Source organism: Schistocerca cancellata, chromosome 2 (genome assembly GCF_023864275.1).
Source record: "Schistocerca cancellata isolate TAMUIC-IGC-003103 chromosome 2, iqSchCanc2.1, whole genome shotgun sequence".
In the NCBI taxonomy this organism is placed as follows: Eukaryota; Metazoa; Arthropoda; class Insecta; order Orthoptera; family Acrididae; genus Schistocerca; species Schistocerca cancellata.
Window position 1 is genome coordinate 420,695,062 of NC_064627.1, and position 24,330 is coordinate 420,719,391.

Consider the following 24,330-nt stretch of genomic DNA (forward strand, 5'->3'; position numbering starts at 1 on the left):
ATGAGTCTGTTCAGTGATAGAAGACCCAATCATTCCGATTGTTGTTCTAATCATTGATGAAGTTCTTTTGAATTATCTTTGTGCATACTATCTGCTTGTCCAAAACTTCAGTTAAAATTCGAGGGACGCTAAATAATTTCAAATTTTATGCACCACTGACCGTTCTCACTGAGAATCGACAATTGTACCTCGCTTTACCTTTTATATTGATCAGGCTCATCTCTTCTTGAGCTTGAAGGTGTCCCAGAAAAGCTTCACCTTTCACTCGTTCTGACATTCCTAGAAAAGGCTTGTGCATTTGAACATCTTTGCCTTGCATAGCGAATGTGCCCCATGATCGCTTTTTAACTTGTCATGAGTAACTTTCACTACGCAGTACACAAAATTTGATGGTGCACTGTTACTCACATTTTTGCGAATCCTTGTTCTTAATGCTCTTGACGAGCACAGCTTGACTTTAGATGCACTCAACACTTGTAGGAAGAGAAAAAAAGATCTAACTGGCATGAAGTAACAGTCACAATTCAATCTAACTGCAGTGTGAAGGAGGATGCAGTGTAATGGCATATATTACATATAACAATGGAGTCTATAATAAGAGGCCCACTTGATGGGATTTACATTGTAGCAGCTGGTTGTTACTGCTTTGCCTCTCAATTGTGGCATACTTTTTAGATGTTCTTGCAGAAAATGTCAACACTAACATCAATACCAAGCTTTACATGCCAGTATCAATTTCTCAAATGAGTTTTAGAATGCCAATACAAGTGTGTTAAGTGTTTCATTGAAAAAAATAACACGTCAGTGTCACATTTGATATTAGAGTTATTGTTATTAACAGTGTAACAGAATTACATGCTCTTTTGCTTTCTCTTATATGCTTAACATAGTGATGTGGCCCACTCTGTTTATGTTCACGAGTTTTGTCACAAGTGATGAACTTTGTTCCTTTTCGATCATAACCCTGATTATCTTCAAAGACTACTGGGTGTGAGGACTAGAAATTTCTTCAGCAGCTTATCCAAGTGATAGCAAGTGAGAGAAATGCTGTGTTTCTTTTCTTATATTCTTATTAGTTCATCTAGTTTACTCCATTTATGTTTATTAACCGCTTTGACACACAGTACTTTTTGCACTAAGTTTATGTCACTGAATAGCATTTAATATCATGGTGTTTCTTCTAATTTAACACTGTTAGTGCCTGTTTTGTTACTGAAGACACATTTTTTCGTTTTGGTAATATCAAGACTTAAATTATTTGATATGGAGGAACTATAGATTACTTCTACTTCTGTCTGTACGGGTTTCTTTCTAAATATTCATTGGTGGGTTGTTACCAGAAAACATTAGAGGTTGAATAAAATAATTTACTTTGATTCCTATGATGTATCTGAATAAAATTGTAAATTAGGGTCCTGACATTCCAAGTGTCCCACTGGTGAGATGGTTGTTAATAGCAGCTTTATTACTTTTCAGAGAGAAAGACCTAACTAATGAGCATATTGCATAAAAAGTTCTCGGTTTACTTGCCACGTCAAATTTGGATAACATCCCAAGCTTTCGATGACTACCTCCATCATCTTTGTCAGGGGTAAAACTGACTGTCGTGGATCGGTGAGGTTTCCCCTTTTATAAGCAGTGGACGGCTTCTCATTGGCTGGATGACGTCATGGTGAAAACGGCGCGTACCGAGGTGGCGGCCTCTATATCCATAGATTTCGTTTGTGCACTTTATCCAGCGTTGCTTGCAGCGCCATCCATCGCAACAGGCAGATAACTGCGAGGAATGTAAGAAGTATCCCTGTGCGCTCTTTCTTTATCAACTGCACGCTTCCATGCATTGCTGAGTGCATATCCGAAGTATCTGTTGAAATTATTTTCACACAGTCTAATTTCAACTGCTTCCCTGATGACAGAGTCCCAATAGTTTGAAACGTGAGCAAGTATTCTTGTTTCATCGAATAAAATCTTATGTTTATTTAACAAACTGTGCTCAGCCACCGCTGATTTTTCTAGGTACCTGTTTTTCTCAGGTGACGCTGATGTTCCACACAGCGATCGGCATCAGTTCTTATAGACTGCCGCACATAATTTTTGCCACACTCTCAAGGAATGCTGTAAATTCCCGGTACTCTCAGGCCAAGACTATCTTTCACAGGTCGCAACATCTCCTTAATCTTCCTGGGTGGCCGGAAGACTGGTCTGATTCCCTGCCGGCTCAGGCCTATGCCGATCTTGCTGGTCGTTGCACCGCAGAATGGTAGCTGTGCGATGTGTTGGTCCTCTTCATCTGTTCGAAAAGCGACCTTCCTAGGTTTCTTCGCCAGAGTAGATCTGATATCACGATCGGAATATCCATTTTTCTGAATACCGTCGTCAGATGGTTAATCTCTGAGCCGAGATGATCCTTGTCCGAAATAGTCCCTTCTCTGTGTACCAAGGTATTCAGCATAGCTCTCTTCTGAGCTGGGTGGTGAAAACTACACTGCGTCGGTTTTCTGTACACAGAATGTCCGAGACGTCTATCTGATTTTCGCTCCACGAGCACATCTAAGAAGGGTAACTTCCCATCCTTCTCCACCTCCATTGTAAATCATATGTTCTGATGTATACCATTCAAATGATCCACAAACTGCTGCAGTGCCTCATTGCCATGTGGCCAGATTAAAAATGTATCGTCAACATACCTGTTCAACGCTCGTTTTCTTCGAAATCCTCCATGAAGAAGTTAGCTATGGCTGGTGACAGTGGCGAACCCATGGCTGTTCCGTCAGTCATTTCATAATATTTTCCACCATAAAAAAAAATAGGTGGCAGTCCAAGTGTGTCGAAATAACTTCAGTATTTCAGGAGAGAAATGAGCAGCCAACAGTTTTAACGTATCTTCCACCGGTACCATTGTAAACAGAGACCACATCTAGGCTGATCATGTCATTTGGACCTATCCTCATCTGCTTTATGTCAACACATTTTTGAGTTATTAATATGATGGCTACAGTGGCCGACTATAGTCGCTAATAATTTGGTTAAATATTTTGCCAACCGATATGTAGGGGACCCAATAGCACTAACAATAGGTCTCAACGGGACCCCATCCTTATGGACTTTGGGTAGACCATATAACCTGAGTGGCCTTGGTGCTCTTGGTTGTAGATTCTTGACTAGTTCTTCTGGGAGGGCAGAGTTCTTCAGTAGCTCCCCTGTCTTCCTACTATGTGCTGTTGTGGCATCTTCCAGTAATAGGGCCACTTTCTTATGATAATCGGTAGCATTGAGGATAACTGTGGCATTCCCTTTGTCGACTGGTAGTACAACTAACTCTTCATCCTTCCCCAACGATTTCAATGCCAGTCTCTCCACTCTGCTTACATTGGACTTAGGAGGCTTGGCTGTTGCTAAAATCCGACTAATTGCAAGCCTTATTGGAAGATGACACGTACCGGATTCTTAAACGGGATCCCACAGCAGCACTTAGGAGGAAGACAGGGGAGCTACTGAAGAACTCTGGCCTCCCAGAAGAACTAGTCAAGAATCTACGACCAAGAGCACCAAGGCCACCCAGGTTATATGGTCTACCCAAAGTCCCTAAGGATGGGGTCCCGTTGAGACCTATTGTTAGTGCTATTGGGTCCCCTACATATCGGTTGGCAAAATATTTAACCAAATTATTAGCGCCTATAGTCGGCCACTGTAGCCATCATATTAACTCAAAAATGTTTGTTGACATCATCAAGCAGATGAGGATAGGTCCAAATGACATGATGATCAGCCTAGATGTGGTCTCTTTGTTTACAACGGTACCGGTGGAAGATACATTAAAACTGTTGGCTGCTCATTTCTCTCCTGAAATACTGAAGTTATTTCGACACACTTTGACGACCACCTATTTTTTTATGGTGGAAAATATTATGAAATGACTGACGGAATAGCCATGGGTTCGCCACTGTCACCAGCCATAGCTAACTTCTTCATGGAGGATTTCGAAGAACGAGCGTTGAACAGTGCTCCCTTACGTCCATCCTGCTTCTTCAGGTATGTTGACGATACATTTTTAATCTGGCCACATGGCAATGAGGTACTGCAGCAGTTTGTGGATCATTTGAATGGTATACATCAGAACATACGATTTACAATGGAGGTGGAGAAGGATGGGAAGTTACCCTTCTTAGATGTGCTCGTGGAGCGAAAATCAGATGGACGTCTCGGACATTCTGTGTACAGAAAACCGACGCAGTGTAGTTTTCACCACCCAGCTCAGAAGAGAGCTATGCTGAATACCTTGGTACACAGAGAGAGGACTATTTAGGACAAGGATCATCTCGGCTCAGAGATTAACCATCTGACGACGGTATTCAGAAAAATGGATATTCCGATCGTGATATCAGATCTACTCTGGCGAAGAAACCTAGGAAGGTCGCTGTTCGAACAGATGAAGAGGACCAACACATCGGGCAGCTACCATTCTGCGGTGCAACGACCAGCAAGATCGGCATAGGCCTGAGCCGGCAGGGAATCAGACCAGTCTTCCGGCCACCCAGGAAGATTAAGGAGATGTTGCGACCTGTGAAAGATAGTCTTGGCCTGAGAGTACCGGGAATTTACAGCATTCCTTGAGAGTGTGGCAAAAATTATGTGCGGCAGTCTATAAGAACTGATGCCGATCGCTGTGTGGAACATCAGCGTCACCTGAGAAAAACAGGTACCTAGAAAAATCAGCGGTGGCTGAGCACAGTTTGTTAAATAAACATAAGATTTTATTCGATGAAACAAGAATACTTGCTCACGTTTCAAACTATTGGGACTCTGTCATCAGGGAAGCAGTTGAAATTAGACTGTGTGAAAATAATTTCAACAGATACTTCGGATATGCACTCAGCAATGCATGGAAGCGTGCAGTTGATAAAGAAAGAGCGCACAGGGATACTTCTTACATTCCTCGCAGTTATCTGCCTGTTGCGATGGATGGCGCTGCAAGCAACGCTGGATAAAGTGCACAAACGAAATCTATGGATATAGAGGCCGCCACCTCGGTACGCGCCGTTTTCACCGTGACGTCATCCAGCCAATGAGAAGCCGTCCACTGCTTATAAAAGCGGAAACCTCATCGATCCACGACAGTCAGTTTTACCCCTGACAAAGATGATGGAGGTAGTCATCAAAAGCTTGGGATGTTATCCAAATTTGACGCGGCAAGTAAACCGAGAACTTCTTATGCAAGGACTCCGTCGCGAAAGACTTCGTAATCATAATGAGCATATTGCTAGAGAAACATCAAATATATGGTATAACACTTAATGGTTCACCTCATATGTAACGAAATGGAAATAGAAACTACTGGTCTAAGAATGAATCTTTGAGGAACTGTATTTTTTTGCCTTCTATATTGAAAAAATATTAATAGGAAAAAACGATGGGATTCCTACAAGGAAAAGTTCTTGGACCACTCCTGTTCCTTCTGTTAATGAATTACCTTGAGAAAGGTGCAGAAAATGAAAATAAAATAAGCAATTTTTCTAGCTCTCTAAAAGATCTGATTACTACCAGTATTCACGTGTGATTGTATCTACACAGCAGCCCTCCTGAAAGCCAAAATGACCGATTAGTAATATCTCTCTCTCTCTCTCTCTCTCTCTCTCTCTCTCTCTCTCACACACACACACACACACACACACACACACACACACACACACACACACACACACACAGACTAGTCTTTATGGGTAATTAGAACCACTACAAGTAGCTCCTTCAGTGGCATCACATGAATGAGTGGACCTATCCACCAACGAAAAATTCCTGTTAGTGTTGGGATCTGAACCCAGGTATTCTATATGACAGTCAGTCATGCTTACGACACACCTATGGAAGTGGACTTTATTTATAATACATACTTAAACTGTGATTACTGTTGCAAGACCACAAAGAACAACTTATGCATATCTAAATGTTAGTAATCATGATGCCTGTTGAGCAGAAATAACAAATCCAACTAAAGCATTATTCCAAAAGTGGCAAAAAACTATTGTATGATAACTGCAATACTACTATCATCTTTAAAAATTCTGTCACTACAGCAAACGTCTCCAGGAAATATTTAAAATAATACTGTTTATCAGCTAATTCTGGTGTGAAATGTTATGACTGTACAAGGTAGAAGGTGGAGAATACATCATATAGAATTTTGAAGTATAAAACAAAACACCATCTAGGGAAACTATTAATATATTGCAAACTTCATACACATGACTCATCACAGGAGTGTGCTATGGACTTATTTAAGATACAAAATAAAATATAACGTTTCCAGAAACACATAACATGTGTACGACAAAGTGAATATACCACTACACAGTTTCCAGGTGGTAGGTAAGAAGTAGTGTTTCTAGAAAGGTACTTATATCGAATAGTGAAGCAGAGAATGCAGATAATCTAATTTTGCCTAGAGAAATCATCACAGGAATAAAATGCGTATTTAATCAGAATTCAATTTTTTTTACATTCACTGTTTTTCATTTATTAACACATCCAGCATATTGTCCCATTGCAATTACATCTTGTTCAGGTTTATTTTAGCAGACAAATACCTCCAATGAGCTGTATGGCATAGTTATATACAAATATTTCTTTAAACATTTCGATTTTTCTTGACCACAGAAGCTCTTTGTTGAACATAAATAATGGGCACTGAATAATGGGTACAGACAATAATACTTAATTGATGGAAGAAAATTTGAACATATGCACAATCTAAGTTTGCTGAAATGAAATATAGTTCATATGTCTGTGCATGCCAGAACACCAACTGTAAATATATAAGTATAGCATGCCCAAGCTCTGCATAACTTTCTTCATGCCAGCTTCAGACTAGAGTTTGTTTATATTCACAATTACATAAAGTTTGTTTACTTTGCTTCAACTGTTTGTGTTTTCAGCTGTAATTGGCGGTAATATGGTGGATGATTTCTGGATAAGCATGAATGCATTTTGTCAATTTGTCTTTGCTCAACATCAGTTTCTTTTTGCATACCTGGGACAGCTCTATTGAAAACAGAATTAACTTGTCAGTTTCACAGCTGATTCTGTGTGTCTTGAAAGTACATGTCCTTGTATTTATGTACGAAATGAAATGACTAGTTAAAAGCAACATAGCTGAATAGTATCTAACCCTGAGATTTGTACCAGAAAATGTTTTGAGAATTAGGAGATAGGATTTATGTAACTTGTCTCCACCTAGAAGGCATTACGGAAAGTTTTAACACACTCGCAATATAATTATAAATCCTAAATAACAATAACTGACTGTCAATAAATACCAATTAAAAGATTGTGATAAATAATTGTGAAGTATGCATTAGTATAAGATTTATGTCTGAGAAATCCAGACTACTGGTTCATCAGTAAACTGGCTACTTCTAGAAATGTTATGACACAGTTGTAAATTATTTTCTTTCTGTAACCTTGTTCAGTCAGGGGGATGAAAATGGGGGGGGTAGTCAATTATATTGAATCTTCATAAATATTGCTTTAACTTATGGAGTTTTGAAGCCTAGTAGGAAATGTCTTCTGGCTTCTCTATTGCTCATTTAATTATATAAATGTATGGCAATTTTTGTAGCAAATACTGGTACCCCAGGTCTTATACTTAATAACTTGAGAACACAGTTTTAAAATTGTTGACACTTTCAACTCTTTTTTTAAATGTCACTGATTGTCATGTTTGCTTCTGCAAACATTGTCATCAATGACTGTTTTAAATGAGAACTTTTGATAGAAGTTGCATGATAAATGACAAATACTTGTAAACAATTGTGCTCACGTCTTTTGCCATCTATATCTTGATTTAACTTTGTTAAAGATGTTTAAGTGAACCTTGTTTTTATTTGGTTTGTTGTAGTATGTTTAACAACAGTTTAAATGTATGTAACAATTTCAGAATAAAATTCAGTTGTCAGTTGCAAACATATTTTTATTTCCTTTTAACAATTTCGACAAATTAATTTGTCATATTCAGAAGCCTAAAAAATTAGGGATATTATAAAGGTTTAGACCTTGACTACATATTTATGTAAAATATAAGAAGTATATGACAGAAACATACTTAGGATTGGTTTAGCAGATGTCAATGTCTTCTTCACAATGGCATACTGCCATGATATGTCGCAAAATGTACATATTGTGTGTGATTATTATAAACACAGATTGATAGATCGATAATTTACAGTATTTGGATCACATTTTGTGTACATGTCAAGCTTTTATACCAACAGGAAAGTATTTGAGGGAGTTATATATAAAACATTTGAAAACACATAACATATAGTTCTAATGTATGAAATGAATGGGCTAATTTTCACATTTTATGAGAGATGGTATGCAACCAAAATAGTGTCTATATTTAAATGCAAGTTGATCATTCAACAAATCTTTTGTTTATTTATATATTTCAAATTCTTCTGAAAGATTCATTTTGTAGCCCTTGCGAACTATAAACAAAATTTTGATCTTAAGCAAGAATGGAGAAGGAAGAGAGTGTTGAAAATTGCGTTTATTTAGGTGTTTCCTGACTCCATCTATGGTTTTTCATGCATGTTGATTGTACTTTTTGTGACTTATTATTTGGACCATTGTTTTTCCAAAGACTGCTTATTTGCTTTATTTTCTTACAATGAAGAAGACAGGTAAGAAATGGTAATAACTAGGCTCTAACAGCCTTTCCTGAGCAAAACTTCCCATTTTCCTTACATGAACCACAGGGTTTGAATACTGCTCTGTGGTGTACAAGTCCAGTGAATGTAACAATGAATAATCGATCATGTTCAAACAAATTCTAGCTCTGTTTTAGAACGAAATAGCCATAGAGATATATGTGTATAACACGAATCTTAGCAACTGTTCTATGTCAACAAAATGCACAACAAATACCATACATCTAAAGGGTGCATGATTTTCAAACAGCTGTAAATCAATCTCACGTGTGTTCCTACACACACCTTTCTAAATATATTATCTCTGTAACAGCTTCATTATCGTTGGGTAAGTCAAATGGGTAAAGCTCATTTCACACCAATACAAACGTGACATAATGTGCAATATCGATGACTGCTTGATCGGCTATCAACTTTGTGCCAAGGAAGAATATAAACATTATTGCTCCTCGATTCACTCACAGCAACTTAAGCCGTCCTCTTAGGTTCCTACCTAACCATACACTCGGAAGTCACTACATATTCGGAAATTAAGAGTCAAATATTAATTAAAGGGGAGAATATGAATTTTATTGCTGTTCGTTTCAGTCGCAGCAATTAAAATAATACTCTTAGGTTCCTGCCTAACCACACCCTCAAAAAACGCCACATTCGTAAATAAACAGTGAAATATTTTTGACAAGGAAGACTATAATGCTAATGCCCCTCGTTTCACTCGCAGAAATTTAAACTGTCCTCTTAGTTTCCTGCCTAACTAAACACCCGGAAGTCGCTACACATTCGAAAATAGAGCGCCAGATATTTGTGAGAAGGAAGAATATGAATTTCATTGTTACCTTTTACAGTCATAGTAACTTAAGCTACCCCCTTGGCTTCCTGCCTAACCACATACTCGGAAGTAGCTAAATATTAATTGCATCCTTCGTCCTCAAATCAGACTGAATGTAAATAAAATCCAAGATTGTAGAACGTAAGTTACAGAACTTGTCAACGAAGCTAACATGAAAAAAATGCATGTAACGGCATGCGAACTAGCAGCTTTAGACTCCAGACACCGTGACATCATTCATTACACTACCACTTAACCAAGTGATGTTTGACTCCGGTCTTTATCATATTCTAACTTGAAGGCTTTTGTCGTTGATGCGTTATAAAGTGACATTTAATGATAATGGTGACGTTTGTGATAAATTCTCAATGCTCTGTTACTCTGAAACGGCATACTGCGAATTATAAAATTTGTTTGATTCTTAATTTGTAAGAGAGCACACTTGTGTGAAAGTATTTACCGCCGATAAATCATTACGTAGAGTTTAATTATAGCAATAATTATAATAAATTATTCCAAGAACGAAATGTTTTTGTAAATCTCAGGTACGCGCGTATGAAGTCTTGTGAGAGGCCTATATCGACTGCTAACTAAAGTCGATAGCCGATGATGCGGTCGTCGATATTGTGCGACGTCAAACTGATGTCACATTTGCGGGAATTTTTGTGAGATGAGCGTTACCCAAGTGAAATTGTCCAGTGAATTTGGCCTCACACGCAATTTTGACGCTGATTGGAATTGAAAGTACTATTCTTTCTTCGTATGTTTAATTGTCACATTCCTAATATGTTGCCCTTTTGAAGCCTCAATTTCTTTTTGTTTGAGCTATTTACTCTCTACGAGGACATGTCCATCAATGTACCAGATGCTGCAGATATCGTTTTATGACATGTGAGAAAAGAGATACGACCTTTTCATGAGCTCCTTTTTCCTATTTTTTTCAATGAATCCACACTCTAACAATATTGCTTTTCGTCTATATCGAAAGAAAGTAAGATCAGTGAGCACTAAACGCGCTGTAACATATTTGAACCTTGTGTTGTTAATGAGTACAGCAGAGATGTGGAAGTTATCTTCGAACTGAATAATGTTACTTGACCACCTTGCCCTGCGTTCATTTTCAAATTATCCTGACTGTTCTCTGCACTATATGACTAGACCGCCAATAATATAATAGGCCGAAAAATTGTGTCTAAAGTATTTATTTTAATTTGGTTTCCAAATAATTTGTGAAAGATTAGCTTACACGGCAAAGCCAGATTTTACGTACCGTAATTTATTTTCGTGAGATTTCGTTGGAAAGGAAACTATCGTATCCACTGACAAAGTTCTACTATGATGTGTCTCGGAAGTTACACAGGGGGCACATTATATATTTAAATCAATCCCTTTAGCGGATTTGGGATTCATTTACAGGTGGGTAGTGTGCAGCATATCGAGACGGGTCTTTAATTTAAAATATTGTTCCAAAACCGAGGTGACGACAAGTCAACTACCATTTCGCCACAGTGATCATTACAATGACGGTAATAGCTTCAATATGATTTCTACCATTTAGCCTCTACAACACGTACTAGATTCATACCTTCGGATCCAACAGAAATTTCTTCTGGTGGATTGCATAGATGAAAAATTCTTCTCGTCTTTATATCAGGCTTCAGAATTTTTACAGAACTGCCACGAGAAATTTCATTCTCTGTTGATTTCACAGCTGCAGTTCCATCTTCATTTCCAATATATTTGTACATACCTGTAAGTAAGGAGTATCTGACCTCGGTTTTGCACTTAATAAAGCGAAAAAAATGTGCGCTAAAATTAATACTACTATCTTGGTGCCACAGCTATTATTTGTGCATTTTCTGTGCGGTACACAACAACATTTGCATATTTATACACATCAGCCAATGTTTATTGCATCACTCTATATGGACTAATAATAAATAGGAAAATTAGGGGAAAACGAAATAGGTGCATACATCTTACCAGCAATCAACAAGAATATCCATATACTCAGAATTAAGTAACAATACAGTGCACGATGTTGCGAAGATAGCTTCATTATTAAATCTGTTAGTCAAGAAAATAATCTAGAAAGGCAGACATTTGGTTTAACAATAACGTCTAAGCGACTAATTTTTCGCTAGACCGTGAACAGAATCCCTGGTTTCTAACTATCGACGTTTTTCAAAACTTGGGTCTGAGATTTAATGAAACATTTTTCGCCACAGAGTCACAGCTTCACTAACTTTCCGTAAAAACATCTCTCTAAACGACACAGTCACATATTTGGAGAAATAACTTTATACACCTTCCGCATCAGACTGTATTGTGAATACCGCCGGCGATATTGACAGCTCTTTCTTGCACAGATGCGCGCGGTTCCACATTCCGTCACTAGATGTCTACACTGCAGTGACAGCAGAAGATCGCTGTAAACATAAGTATTCTGCTTTTAGAGGGGGAAGGGAGCGGCACACGGGACCAATAGCGATGCGAGAGGCGGAGGCGCTGCCGGGCGACCAATAGAAGCTGAGTGAGCACGTGAACAAGGCATGGTCCGGCAGTAGCAATCGATGCCTTCGCCGGGAAGCGATTGCGTTGTGGTTAGTTGTGTTTCAGTGGTAGGCGGGAACGCGTGTGATACTTCGAAAGAACCCAGTGCATGTAGTGTTCAATTACGATAACGTAGTTTACGTTCAATGACTCAGAGAGATACAGTAATTCACCTCGTCGCCGGCGGGTAAGCAGCGTACCCGTATTTGTTTGTGTTGGTTGTTATGATCGAAATATGTTGAAAACAAAATGGTTTGTTGTTTTCTGCAGGGTGGCGGGGACAGTGGGCGCCATCGTAACATGTCCACTCGAGGTAGTGAAGACACGAATGCAGTCTTCTTCCTTCGGTAGCCATCTGCATCAGGATGTATGCTTGCCGAAGATTGCAGCTTCTAATGGTCATGTTACGTGCCGCACAATCCAGAGGCGAAATTTCAACACCCCCTTCGTTAGATTTTCGACGACACAGGTGCTTGCAATTGCACCATGTGGACCGGTGCCTGGAGCACAGGCCATGGGACTAATTCAGTGTCTGAGGTATGTTTCAGTATATCCAGCAACAGTTCTATTTAGTTCTGCACTGCTGAATGTTTGACTTAAATTAGAGAGAGGGGGCGTTAATCATTTCTTGCTCGTCAGTAGATTATCATAAGGAAGACCCCAATCATAAAGGCATACCTCTTCTGCCAGACTTTTCTTCTCTGATGGATGACAGACGTTTCATGAGTGTATCTGAATTTCATGAAATGATGAAATTTGTTCGGGACGAGTTCATCTGTGTATAAATCCTTGTGGATTCAGATTGTTTCTATTGTAGGCTAAACAGTACAGTGGTTACACTTCTTATCTCAATTTCGTGTTGCATTTTTCTTTGATGGTTCGTGAGTCTCCGTCGTTTGACGTGCTTATTACGAATGGCAAAATGCACACGATAGCTTAGTAGTGTTGTATTGATAGTTTGCCTACATTGATATTTATGCGATCTGTTGCATTGAATATTTAGGTGATTGGTTTACCCTATTCGTAAGCATTGATAACACTTTGTGCCATAACACAGAAAAACTGACAGTGTTGACATTTAGCAATAAGCAAACAAATAAATCCACATTGTGTGGTTCAGCTGTATCACGTCATTTGTATCAAAATTTGTCAGACGCAGTTCGTTTGCGTTTTGAATTTTTTTGCAAATGGACATCAACTGTAAGTGGAAACCCCCACATCTCTCTCTCTCTCTCTCTCTCTCTCTGTCTGTGTGTGTGTGTGTGTGTGTGTGTGTGTGTGTGTGTGTGTGTGTCAGGGCGGGAGGGAAGCAGCAAATTAGTGTTCAGATTGGTTTTAGTTGTGTGTGGACGACCATCTCGGCTGTCCGCTACATAGTGACACCATTTTTGCGGATTGGCAGTAAAATATTGTATTTGTAGTACTTATGTTGATAGTTAATCGTGTCCTGACTTATTAAGCTTTCTGTGACTGCACTCTTGTCAGTTCGGTATAAAATCTTAAACGCCGGGTCTGACACATTGTGCGCAGAATTAGTTTCTTTCATCTTCGCAACTGTGTTTTCTATACCCTATCATTGGGTTTATGCCTGCCTCCGTAGCGCAGCGGTAGCGTCACTGCTTACCACGCCTGCAGGATTCGATTCCCGGCAGGGGACTGGGTGTTGTGTGTCCCTCATCATTGACATGCAAGCCGCCGAAGTGTCGTCAACTAAAAGGACTTGTAATCCGGCGGCCGAACCCCGAAGGGGATATCCCGGCCAGTAAATGCCATTCGATCATTTTTTTCGTTGAGTCTATTAGCCGACCATAATATTGTTGCTTCTGGGAGTGAGGGCGCTTCGGTCGGCTTATCGTGAGTTTTCTCGTGATATTTCACGAGCTCACTCAGAACCACCTGATACTATATGCACTACCGTCTTTAATCACAGTGGGATGTGTTCGTTTATTGTAACGTCAGCGCGTGTTTCGATAACGGCCAAGGGAGGCAAAAGGCATTAATATGGTAACCAGATAGTATCCCCAGTGTTGGAGCAGGAGTATGTATATATAAACATCCGCCACTGGACCTTCTGTATGTGTTATTGTTGTTGTTTAGTAATCACACATCCTGCCGTGGTACTGGCATGTAATTTTGATGATGCATACTTTCAGTATAATAAGCATGTGAACAATGCCTCAGTTTTGTTAATGCAGTATGGGCAGCATGAGCGTACATGTGACTCGCTATAGGATACCGAAAAATGATACAACAGGTTATGAGAATTTGTAGTTGTGATATTTTTCATAGCAAGACGAGAACAGTGTTAACGTGTCTTAAAATTTTAACTTTTAAAACTTCACATAAGAACGGAAAGCTTCCAGCTGTACTTTTTTTTGTATTGGAGTGTTGAAATTGTTTAGGTAAAGACAAATTCGCTGATTGTATCATTTCAGTACGTCGTCAGTCAGGTGGACATAGTCACAAATAAGGAATTAAGCAGTGTGGATACAAAATCGGCGTTGGAGTTACGAGCTTAGAATTAGGGTCAGCTCCACTTTTGAGTTATTGTAGACACTTTCAAATACAGTCAGTACGTTAATGGACATGCTGAGGCGGCATCTGTCTCGGAGGAATCTCATGTTAATACGCCCGTCATGTAGGGGTGTTGACCTCTTCACTTTATTTCACCGTACCGTCGTACACCCTGCACACTGTCTTCGGTTTTCACTTTGACGCATTTAGAAAGGAAGACTTGCGCATAGCAAAGAAACGGTGCCAATGGAAAAATCCTTTGCAATTGAACGGAAAAAGTTATCCACGTTTGCAAGCCAGCGGTGCCATGTGACCGAAAAATAAGTTGTGATTTGACTTTTTCCATCTATATGTTCAAATCCCCCCCCCCCTCTCAGTTTTTGGACCATCACTATAGTAAAACGTCATTTACACTTTTGAACTTTTCTCTTGCTAAAATGGCATTTTAAGGTCTCTAAAACAAATTTCCCACATTTAAGACCCAAGCAGAGATACCACGGCAATAAGTAGAAGTATAGGACGACATTACTATACGCTGAGAGAGAGAGAGAGAGACAGAGACAGAGACAGTTTATCGACAATCGCAAGATGTGCGGCGATATTAGAATTTCACCCACATTACTCAGGCGTTGTATAGACAGAATTCAAAGGATGAGGATTTCTGCAAGCAGCGGATATATTTCCACATCCAGTTTATTGGTCGCCAATGTTAGTTGCGACGTAGGGGTACTATGACCTTTCTCAGAGCAACAATTACAGGAACGAGTAAATTCTCCGCCGCGGCATGGTCTGTGTTAGGATTGACGTAGTCGTGCCTACGTTTGTGCTGTCAGTGTGCTTTGTAAAAACAGCATAACAAGGGAATTGAGACGGTGCCATTCGAAACAAGAGCCTACGGCAGTACGCGACTCGAAAGTCGAGGTTGCGACCGGTTGCTGAGAGAGTTCGAACACAGTGTCTTTGCTCCTCCGGCTGTTGTCAGAATGCCATATTTAAGAATGGGAGCTATATTGAATCACTCGAAACTGATCGCGGAAGCAGCTGGTACACTAGAAGAGAGCTTCACAGATGGGCAAGTAGCTGTTGTGCGAGACAGGCAGAAGAGCCCGTAGTCCTTCTAGTTAAAACTTGACCTCTGTTTTGGAGACGCTGTCCGGCGAGGAAGATACGGAACCGGATTTGGCCGGCCACGTTATCTTCAGGGGTCGCGTGAGACCATGCCAGGTCACGTGCGTAGAAGCTTCTCCTTATCTGCTCCCTCCCCTCATACTACGGCTGTCCTGCCTCCGCCAGTAGCGATTCTGCAAGTTTTCTCGGTTGAGTCGCTGGTAGGGAAAGGTGTGTCGCGCGCTAGATTTTGGACTGTTTTCTGTAGACGACACGTTTCACAACAGGGGGGACCCGTTTCAAAGTAGCCTATTGGGATCGCTGTGGTATTGGTACACTTCTGTCGCCACAGTGTGGTCAGTAAGGAAACGTGAAGTACTGGTGTGTTCGTGAGAAATTTTGGTGGATTAAAATGATCTTACGAAGGCAGACCAGTGTTTGCGAAATGTTGATCGTGAAGGTATTGGGGCGCTCTGTGGTATCTCGGGAAAGGCTACTCGCGGTATTATCCAGTTTATCGTGTACAGTGTTTGACATTAGCTTTGCAGCAGTAGGAAACCACGATGGGACCTTGCCTGAAATAAATTAAGGAGCGTTGACATTGCATCGATCACTCTACACCTTCCGATGAAAACAAAAATGTTTCCGGCTGTGAAGAACTTGTAGAGGTTGCGGAATACGGGGCGCCGTTCGGAGCTATTTAGAAATTTATTACTTTCATGATTTCTTAGTTTTAAGAGTTTCTTAAACATCATAATATACAATATTTAAAGTGGAAGCACTACCAGCATTTGCCGGCCTCTGTGGCAGAGTGGTTCTAGGCGCTTCAATCCGGAGCAGGTTCGAATCCTGCCTCGGGCATGGATGTGTGTGATGTCCTTAGGTTAGTTAGGTGTAAGTAGTCCTAAGTCTAGGGGACTGATAACCTCAGATGTTAAGGCCCATAGTGCTTAGAGCCATTTTTCTACCAGCATTTGTGTTTTTAAAACGGAATATATAAATGTCGAAGGATTGGTACTGTGTCAGATTGGTTAGTGGAAACATTGCATAATAGACTGCATAAATGTAAAACGCTGGGTGATAAATAATTGCGCTGAAACTTATGCTTTATAATTTATCATAAATGCAATTTGAGTCTCTCCCTCCCCGGATAGTATTCTGGGGGACGCCCAGGCCCCCTGTCCTGTTAAATTTGCGTCTACTGTAAGAACCCTAATCTCATGCTGTACTCTCAAGATACCTACGCAAGGCATACGATGAAGACAACAGATTTTTTCGGACTCTCATCTCCGTATTTAGCAACAGGTTTTTACGATAATTATGCCAGATTTCTATCGAAGATTCTCATTCAATTTCCTTTGGTATCAACGCTATTCTTACGAGAGAACGAGGTGACACGGTGTTTGAGCACTGGTATCCCATTAGGGAGAAAGGCGGTTGAAATGTTAGACGACATTTTTCTTCCTTCAATCACCAAACGAAATTGCCGGGCTATTTACTTGGAAAAAGGATATGAACTATTCCCCCCCCCTCCCTCCCTCCTCATCCTCCCCCTCCTCCTCCTCCTCCTCCTCCTCCAATTCAGGCTTGTGCTCAGTATCTAATAACGTCAGTAAGACGTTAAATCCATATGCTTTCATATGGGCTATACCGACTTTTGTCGATGCTAGTGGTATGTGTCTGCAATCGTACATATGCTATTATGTATCCCTCAAAATCTGTTGTAGTATAAAATAGTACATGAATATTTTGGGATGTAGTTAAATTTCCTTGTGCTTATGGATATTGACATTTGAACACTTCTAAGGAGAACTGTCATTAAATAGATAAAATGTGAATACTGTAAAAAATGAGCTTATTTTCAAATTAGCTCCTCGCTTTCCAACCTTAAACATTCCGTGACCCATTTGGCAGTGCATTTGTCTTTCATTTGGTACCCTGCCTGCATCCAGTTTTGTCCATCGACATAGGATGCCCGGGACTGTTCTTACGCATTTGGTCAAGTAGATTTTCAGTTGGAAAGTATTTTTGTTTCGGACCTAAGCTGTTTTGATGTGATAAATGTGTCATACATACGTCGTTGAGTTTCCCGAAGTCTCAAAGATGTACGACAACACTGCTATTGCGATAACTTAATTGACCACTTGAGAATGGCATTGGGGCCGGTAGAATTTGTGACAACCAATACATTGCCACAGAATCTCCGTTTGATCAAACTGATAACAGCAGTTGCGGATTAATACCATCTCGTGCAGCTGGGGCTGCATTTTAATGACGGTGTTTCTGAATAGTCTTCATTCAGGAGGATTTGTGTAGGCGGGAGTTGTAACATCAAAGGGGGCGCTCGGGATCAGTGTGTCCCAGTCCCGTACCGGCTGTCCAGCGCACCGCAGCTTCTCTGCTGCCAGTGGCAGACTTGTTACGCAACGCAACCTACGCCCGGCCCGTGTAACGGGGGGAGGGAAGGGTTCCGCCCACGCTACACCGCTACACTACAGCACTGTTAACGCACATCAGGCGCAACCAGATGGTTGTGTGTTTGGACAGTTTCCGTCCTCCCTGTGCTGCAACGTTTGTTCAGGATGAACGGCAGTGCAGTCTGGAAGTTACTGTGGCATTGAGTGATTGCTCAATACTTGTTACAGAAGTAACGTGGCAAAAAATGATTCAAAGCTGATTTAAAAGTGCGCTGTGTGACACAAGAACTGTCGACTCCTGTACTGAATCTACCGCAATAGCCTTCAATGCTTTAGTCAGCAGCAACACGGAGATTCATTTAGTTGACAAAACGAGTACTCTGAGGTGACGAAAGTCATGGCATACCCCCCGATTTCCTGTCAGATCTCCTCTTGGTCGGCGTAGTGATGCAACATCACGTGGCATGGACTAAACAAGTTGCAAATCGCTTGCAGAAATTCTGAGCAATCTGCCTGTGTAGCCACCAATAATTGCCGGTGCAGTATTCTGTGCGCGAATTGAAACCTCGATTATGTCCCATAAAGTTCGATGACATTCATGTCGAGCGATCTGGGTGGCCAAATGATTCGCTCGAATTGTGCAGGATGTTCTTCGACCCAGTCGCGAACAATTGTCCCGCTGCCATGACGCTCTACATCTACATCTGCATGATTACTCTGCAATTCACACTTAAGTGCCTGGCAGAGGGTTCATCGAACAATTTTCACACTACTTCTCTACCGTTCCACTCTCGAATGGCGCGTGGGAAAAATGAACACCTAAATCTTTCCGTTTGAGCTCTGATTTCACTTACTATGATGATCTCCGGAACCGCGGGACTGCTACGGTTGCAGGTTCGAATCCGGCCTCAGGCATGGATGTGTGTGATGTCCTTAGGTAAGTTAGGTTTAAGTAGTTCTAAGTTCTAGGGGACTGATGACCTAAGATGTTGAGTCCCATAGTGCTCAGAGCCATTATGATGATCATTTCTCCCTACGTACGTGGGTGTCAGCAAAATATTTACGCATTCGGAAGAGAAAAGTTGGTGATTGAAATTTCGTAAATAGATCACGCGCCAAAGAAAACCGCCTGTTTCAGCGACTGCCACCCCAACTCGAGTATCCTATCAGTGACACTCTCATCCCTATTGCGTGATAACACGAAACGAGCTGCCCTTCTTTGCACTTCTTCGATGTCCTCCGTCAATCCTACCTGGTAAGGAACCCATACCGCGCAGCAATATTCCAGGAGTGGACGGACAAGTGTAATGCAGGCTGTCTCTCTAGCGGATTTGTCGCATATTCTAAGTGTGCTGCCAACAATGCGCAGCCTTTGTTTCGCCTTCCCCACAATATTATCTATGAGGTCTTTCCAATTTTAGTTGATCGTAATTGTAATTCCTAGGTATTTAGTCGAATTGACAGCCCTTAGATTTGTCATCCATAAGGATGCATAGTAGTTTAGAAACACGAAGTCCATGAAAGGGGGCAAATAGTCTCCAACTAGCCCAAATAACCACTTCCAGTTGATGATCGGTTCAGGTGGACCAGAGGCACCTGTGCATTCCATGTAAACACAGCCCACACCATTATGGAGCCACCACCAGCTTGCACAGTGCCTTGTCGACAACTTCGGCCCATGGCTTCGTGGGGTCTGCGTCACATTCGAACCCTGCCATCAGCTCTTACGAACTGAAATCGGGACACAACTGACCAGCCCAGTTTTCCAGCTAGGCTCCAACCGATATGGTCACGAGCACAGGAGAGGCGCTGCATGCGATGTCGTGCTCTTAACAAAGGGACCCGAGTCGGTTGTCTGCTGCCATAACCCATTAACGCAAGCTTCGCCGCACTGGCCTCAAGGCTACGTTCGTCGTACGTCCCACATTGGTTTCTGTGGTTATTTCACGCAATGTCACTTGCCGCTAGCGCTGACCACTACACGCAAGCGCCGCTGCTGTCGGTCGTTAAGTGAAGGCCGTGGGCGACTGCGTCGTCCGTGGTGAGTGGCAATGCCTGAAATTCTGTATTCTCGGTACACTCTTGATACTGGGATTTCAGAATATTGAATTCCCTGACGATTTCCGAAATGGAATGCCCCATACGTCTAGCTGCTACTGCGTTCAGATGCTGTTAATTCCCGTCGTGTGCCCAGTCACGTCGGAAACCTTTTCACACGAATCACCCGAGTACAAATAACAGCACTGCCAATGTACTGACCTCTTATATCTTGCGTACGCGATACTACAGCTATCTGTATATGTGGCTATCACTACCCTATGACTTTCGTCACCTACGTGTATATTCCCATAATGTGAGATGTGAGTAACGGATTGTCGTCTGTGAAAAAATAACTCTTTCGTGTCGGGGGAACGGAACGGAAATAGAATGTCGGGGGAACGGAACGGAAATCGAAGAACGAGAGGTAACAGTTATGTAGGTCACAGCCATATATACCAAAGCGGCTATGTTACAGGAAGCCTGAAAATTCTTGTAAGTGAACATTTGTGCGAGGGCTTCCTAATCAGATGTTTCCCCTCCGATTTGCCGACTACTAATGCACAAGAACTGTTGTTTTCAAACAAAAGTTTGATCAACAATGCTTTATCTCCTAATATTGCCTCGACTGACTGAACCGGATAAGGTGACTGAATTTAACATTCAAACCCGAACCACATTGCATCTGGGCACTTTGCGAAATAAAGGATAACTGGTGGGAACAAATCTGAACCACGCTGCAGTTTGGCTTTTTGCTAAAGGAGTAAGTGGTGAACCTTCTGGATTGCAGTCTGACACTGCTCTAGTACCGAGGTGACAGTTTTGAAGTTGATTGTGCATTGCAAGCTAGAGAAGCATGGCTAAATTTTAAAAATAGATATCGGAGCGGGCAAAAATTTTGAAACCTTTAACCTCAATCACCATCAACGTTTTGCACTTCTCCAGTCCGTGGGATTCAGCCGGTACTGCATATAGCCCCACCGTTTTGTTGTTCCCAAATCCCACACTCGCGGATGATCAATGGAAAGACCGCCACTGCTGGTCCATCGTACGATTAAAAGGCCATGTAAGATCGCCAAACTTACATCTAGAGAGCATACATGACTTTAAACCATGAAATAGCCACGCAGACCATCGTAGATTATGCGCGTGTTATCCCGTTTAAACACGAAGTTAATTAACTGCCTTAATGTGGACTTATGTTCAGTGCGAAGGGTTTCTCTTACGAAATTGCGGCTGACACCGCGGTAGTACTCGAAGGCGAAAGCAGCACCTTCAGCAAAAGCAGTATTGAGGATGACTCCTTAAATTCTCTTAGAAAGACGTTTGCAGCGAGCATTTCACATAGCCTTGCTTAAGACTTGAAGGTGGTTTCTTATAACCGACAGATACTTATATCGAGGTTTTTGTTCCCCTAAATCTTCCGCGGCCAACTTACTGTGTTAAGACAGTGACTCAGTGAAATAAATCAAAAAGTAACATGTAAGTTTTCATGTTGAGGAGATTCAGCCTTCTTTACATTATCTGGCCAACCCAGTTTTGATTCTTTATAACTTTTCCATTTTTATTACATTTTTCCTGAAATTTGTGGGTATTTCACTTGTCTCATATATCTTGCACACCAGGTGGAGTTGTTTCCCATGGCTGGCTCTACAAAGGATCTCTAAAATTCTAAGGGAATGTCGTTTTGACTTTGGTCTTTGTGCTCCGTTGAATTCTTCTCACAGTATCACTCCAATCACATCTTGACCTGTGACCTCTTCTCTTTCTATAATATTGTCCTCAAATTTGTTTCCTCTTATATACACCCTGTTCTATATGTTCCCACTGTATAGTGCTCCCATCTTTACCTAGTACTGGCATGTCATCAGAGCTCTTGATGTTCATGAGCCTGTTTCTTTTTCCTCCAAAGGTCTCTCTAAATTTCCTATAGGTAGCATCTATCTTTCCGTTGATCATGCATGTTTCTACAGTCCTATATTCTCCCTCTAGCCATTCCTGCTTGATAGTCTTCAGTTTCCTTTTAATTGAATACTTTACAAGTATGTATTCTCTTTTGCCTGCTTCATTTGCTGCATTTTAATATCTTCTCGTTTTGTCAAAGAAACAAGAAGCTTGTCATCTAAGGATCTCTTGCAGACCTTGTCTTTTTATCTATGTGATCGTTCATTATTTCATCGCACAAAGTTACCTTTCATCTGATGATGTATTCCTTTCCCATGTTTGTCTAAAGTTGCGTAACACTCTTTCTGAAACGCTCTGCAACCTCTGATACTCTCCAATTATCCTGCTCCCACCTGCTTAATTTTCCTCCTTTTTGCATTTATTAAATTTTAATCTGCAGTTCATAACTGATACATTCTGGTCAGAGTTCACATATACCCCTGGAAATGTCATACAGTTTAAACACGGTTTCGAAATATCTTAACATTACGTCAATGTGTTCACTACGCTGTTCAAAGAAGGCTAGGTTACTCCCATTCCTGCTTTCTTACTAACCATTAGGCCTCCTGTAGACTGTTTCTTCATATCAACCCAATATATTGTCATCCAGTACACTTGACTGTCACTCTCTCAATTTTTTTCTGATTCTGGGTGTTTGATGGTACCCAAGAAAGCCGGCAGCTTTTATTTGCAGCGGTCGACTTGGAACAGTGTGCGCCGTAGCAGTAATTCACAATGTTGATGCGTTTAGCAGCCCATGCCATGCGTATCGTTGTTTGGCGACGTCAGTTTCTTATGTAAAATACTGCACCTCGACACGCAGTTTGTGCATGCTATTATATAAGCGGAAAGTTCAGCGGCTTGGTAAAACTGTATCACTGTCGCCGAAGACTTGCGGCCCGAGTGAACGTAGAACATTTTAGATCATAGTGACCTGCAATTTAACTTACAGCGAACCGTTTCCTGTCTAAAACGGTGAAAGACAGTCACGGTGCTTTCCGAGACAGATATTGAAGAGCAAAGGACTTTCATTCTATTCGAGAATTTCTTTTGGCTGATTCTAGTGATCTCTTACGAATTAAGTTATGAACATATAGAACGGATCATTAGTTCTAGGCGACCATCTCATTGTTCCTTGTGAATGCTCTGATCACCTTCATAATCACAAGCGAAATCGATTCTTTCTTTGAAGCTTTTCTCGTGGAGTTTAAAGCTATAGCTGAACGAAATATTAAACAATGTCAGTGAATTCTCTGATTGGCTTGTTTGATGCACATCGAATTGAAAGTATAAATTTTTGTAATATGTAAGTCTGAACGTTATCGATTATCGCAGTAGCTGTCGCCCTACCACCTCACATTGAAGAAATGAAAATTCTTCTCGCTCTCACAGAAAAGTTGTCCCCCAGTTACTTCAGTCCTGCTGTTCAAATCCTGCAGAAGAAAATATTGCCACAGTAACGTCAGCTCACGTCTCATTATTAATTTTCAAATTTTAAGATACTAATCCTGTCCTGCGTGGTAATGATCAGGATAAAGAACTGGCTGCAAGAGTTACGTACGAGTGTTAGTAGTGTTGCAAAATGAAAGGCTTTATTTTATCGCACAGCTTATATTTGAACTATGTTAAATGAAATTAACGGACCGCACGGAAAATGGAGAAAGGACAGCAAGTTTATCTGACGCGATAGCTGCAGGAAAATGGCGCTACAGGATACATATACTATTTCAGCCGCTGTTGAGTGTACGCATCTGTCATAGTTTAACATACACTGAAGGCTGTTTATACAAGAGGACAAAGTTTGTTTCTGGCTCCGAAAATAGTACTGCGACATGCTATATTTCTGGGAGAAGGGAAGAGAAATACTCTTGAAATCAGGTCTGCGAACAATAGAGGTCAATCTTTTGTGGCACACGTTATTCTCGTCTCGAGATAATATAAAATCTCATGGACTCCTAGCTCATACATATATTCGTATGGCTGCAAAACGCATTCATAGTTTGTGCCAGTATTCTGCTGACGCCCAGGAAACTGAAATTCACAATCATGATTGTCTACTGGTGCCCTACGCCGAAAGCATAAATATGAGCTGCAAAAAATTGACCTATTTCACGTAGTTAAAGGTCTTGGTTTCAGGCTGGAATAATTCGGGAGGCGCAAGTGTCTGAATCACCTCGTATACCACTAGGGTATTATAGAAAGACTTCAGGCGAAACGGCCGATG

General features: G+C 41.0%; 2 protein-coding genes across 3 annotated transcripts in view; one reads left to right on the plus strand and one right to left on the minus strand.

Annotated features, from left to right (window-relative positions):
- LOC126161874 (2-phosphoxylose phosphatase 1) overlaps positions 1-11,943 on the minus strand; it is a 129,254-nt gene extending 117,311 nt beyond the window's left edge. Inside the window, exons 1-2 of one of the 2 annotated variants that reach the window (XM_049918002.1) lie at positions 11,518-11,943; positions 11,120-11,284 (exon numbers count right to left, since the gene is read on the minus strand). In XM_049918002.1, coding sequence (XP_049773959.1) covers positions 11,120-11,284; positions 11,518-11,593 — 241 coding nt within the window. In that variant the 5' untranslated portion in view covers positions 11,594-11,943. The remainder of the gene's footprint in view (positions 1-11,119; positions 11,285-11,517) is intronic. The other variant, XM_049918003.1, reaches the window with a different exon arrangement.
- Positions 11,944-12,026: 83 nt separating this feature from the next.
- Positions 12,027-24,330, plus strand: part of LOC126161875 (mitochondrial carrier protein Rim2) — a 195,877-nt gene continuing 183,573 nt past the window's right edge. Inside the window, exons 1-2 of the mRNA XM_049918004.1 lie at positions 12,027-12,274; positions 12,358-12,624. Coding sequence (XP_049773961.1) covers positions 12,234-12,274; positions 12,358-12,624 — 308 coding nt within the window. The 5' untranslated portion in view covers positions 12,027-12,233. The remainder of the gene's footprint in view (positions 12,275-12,357; positions 12,625-24,330) is intronic.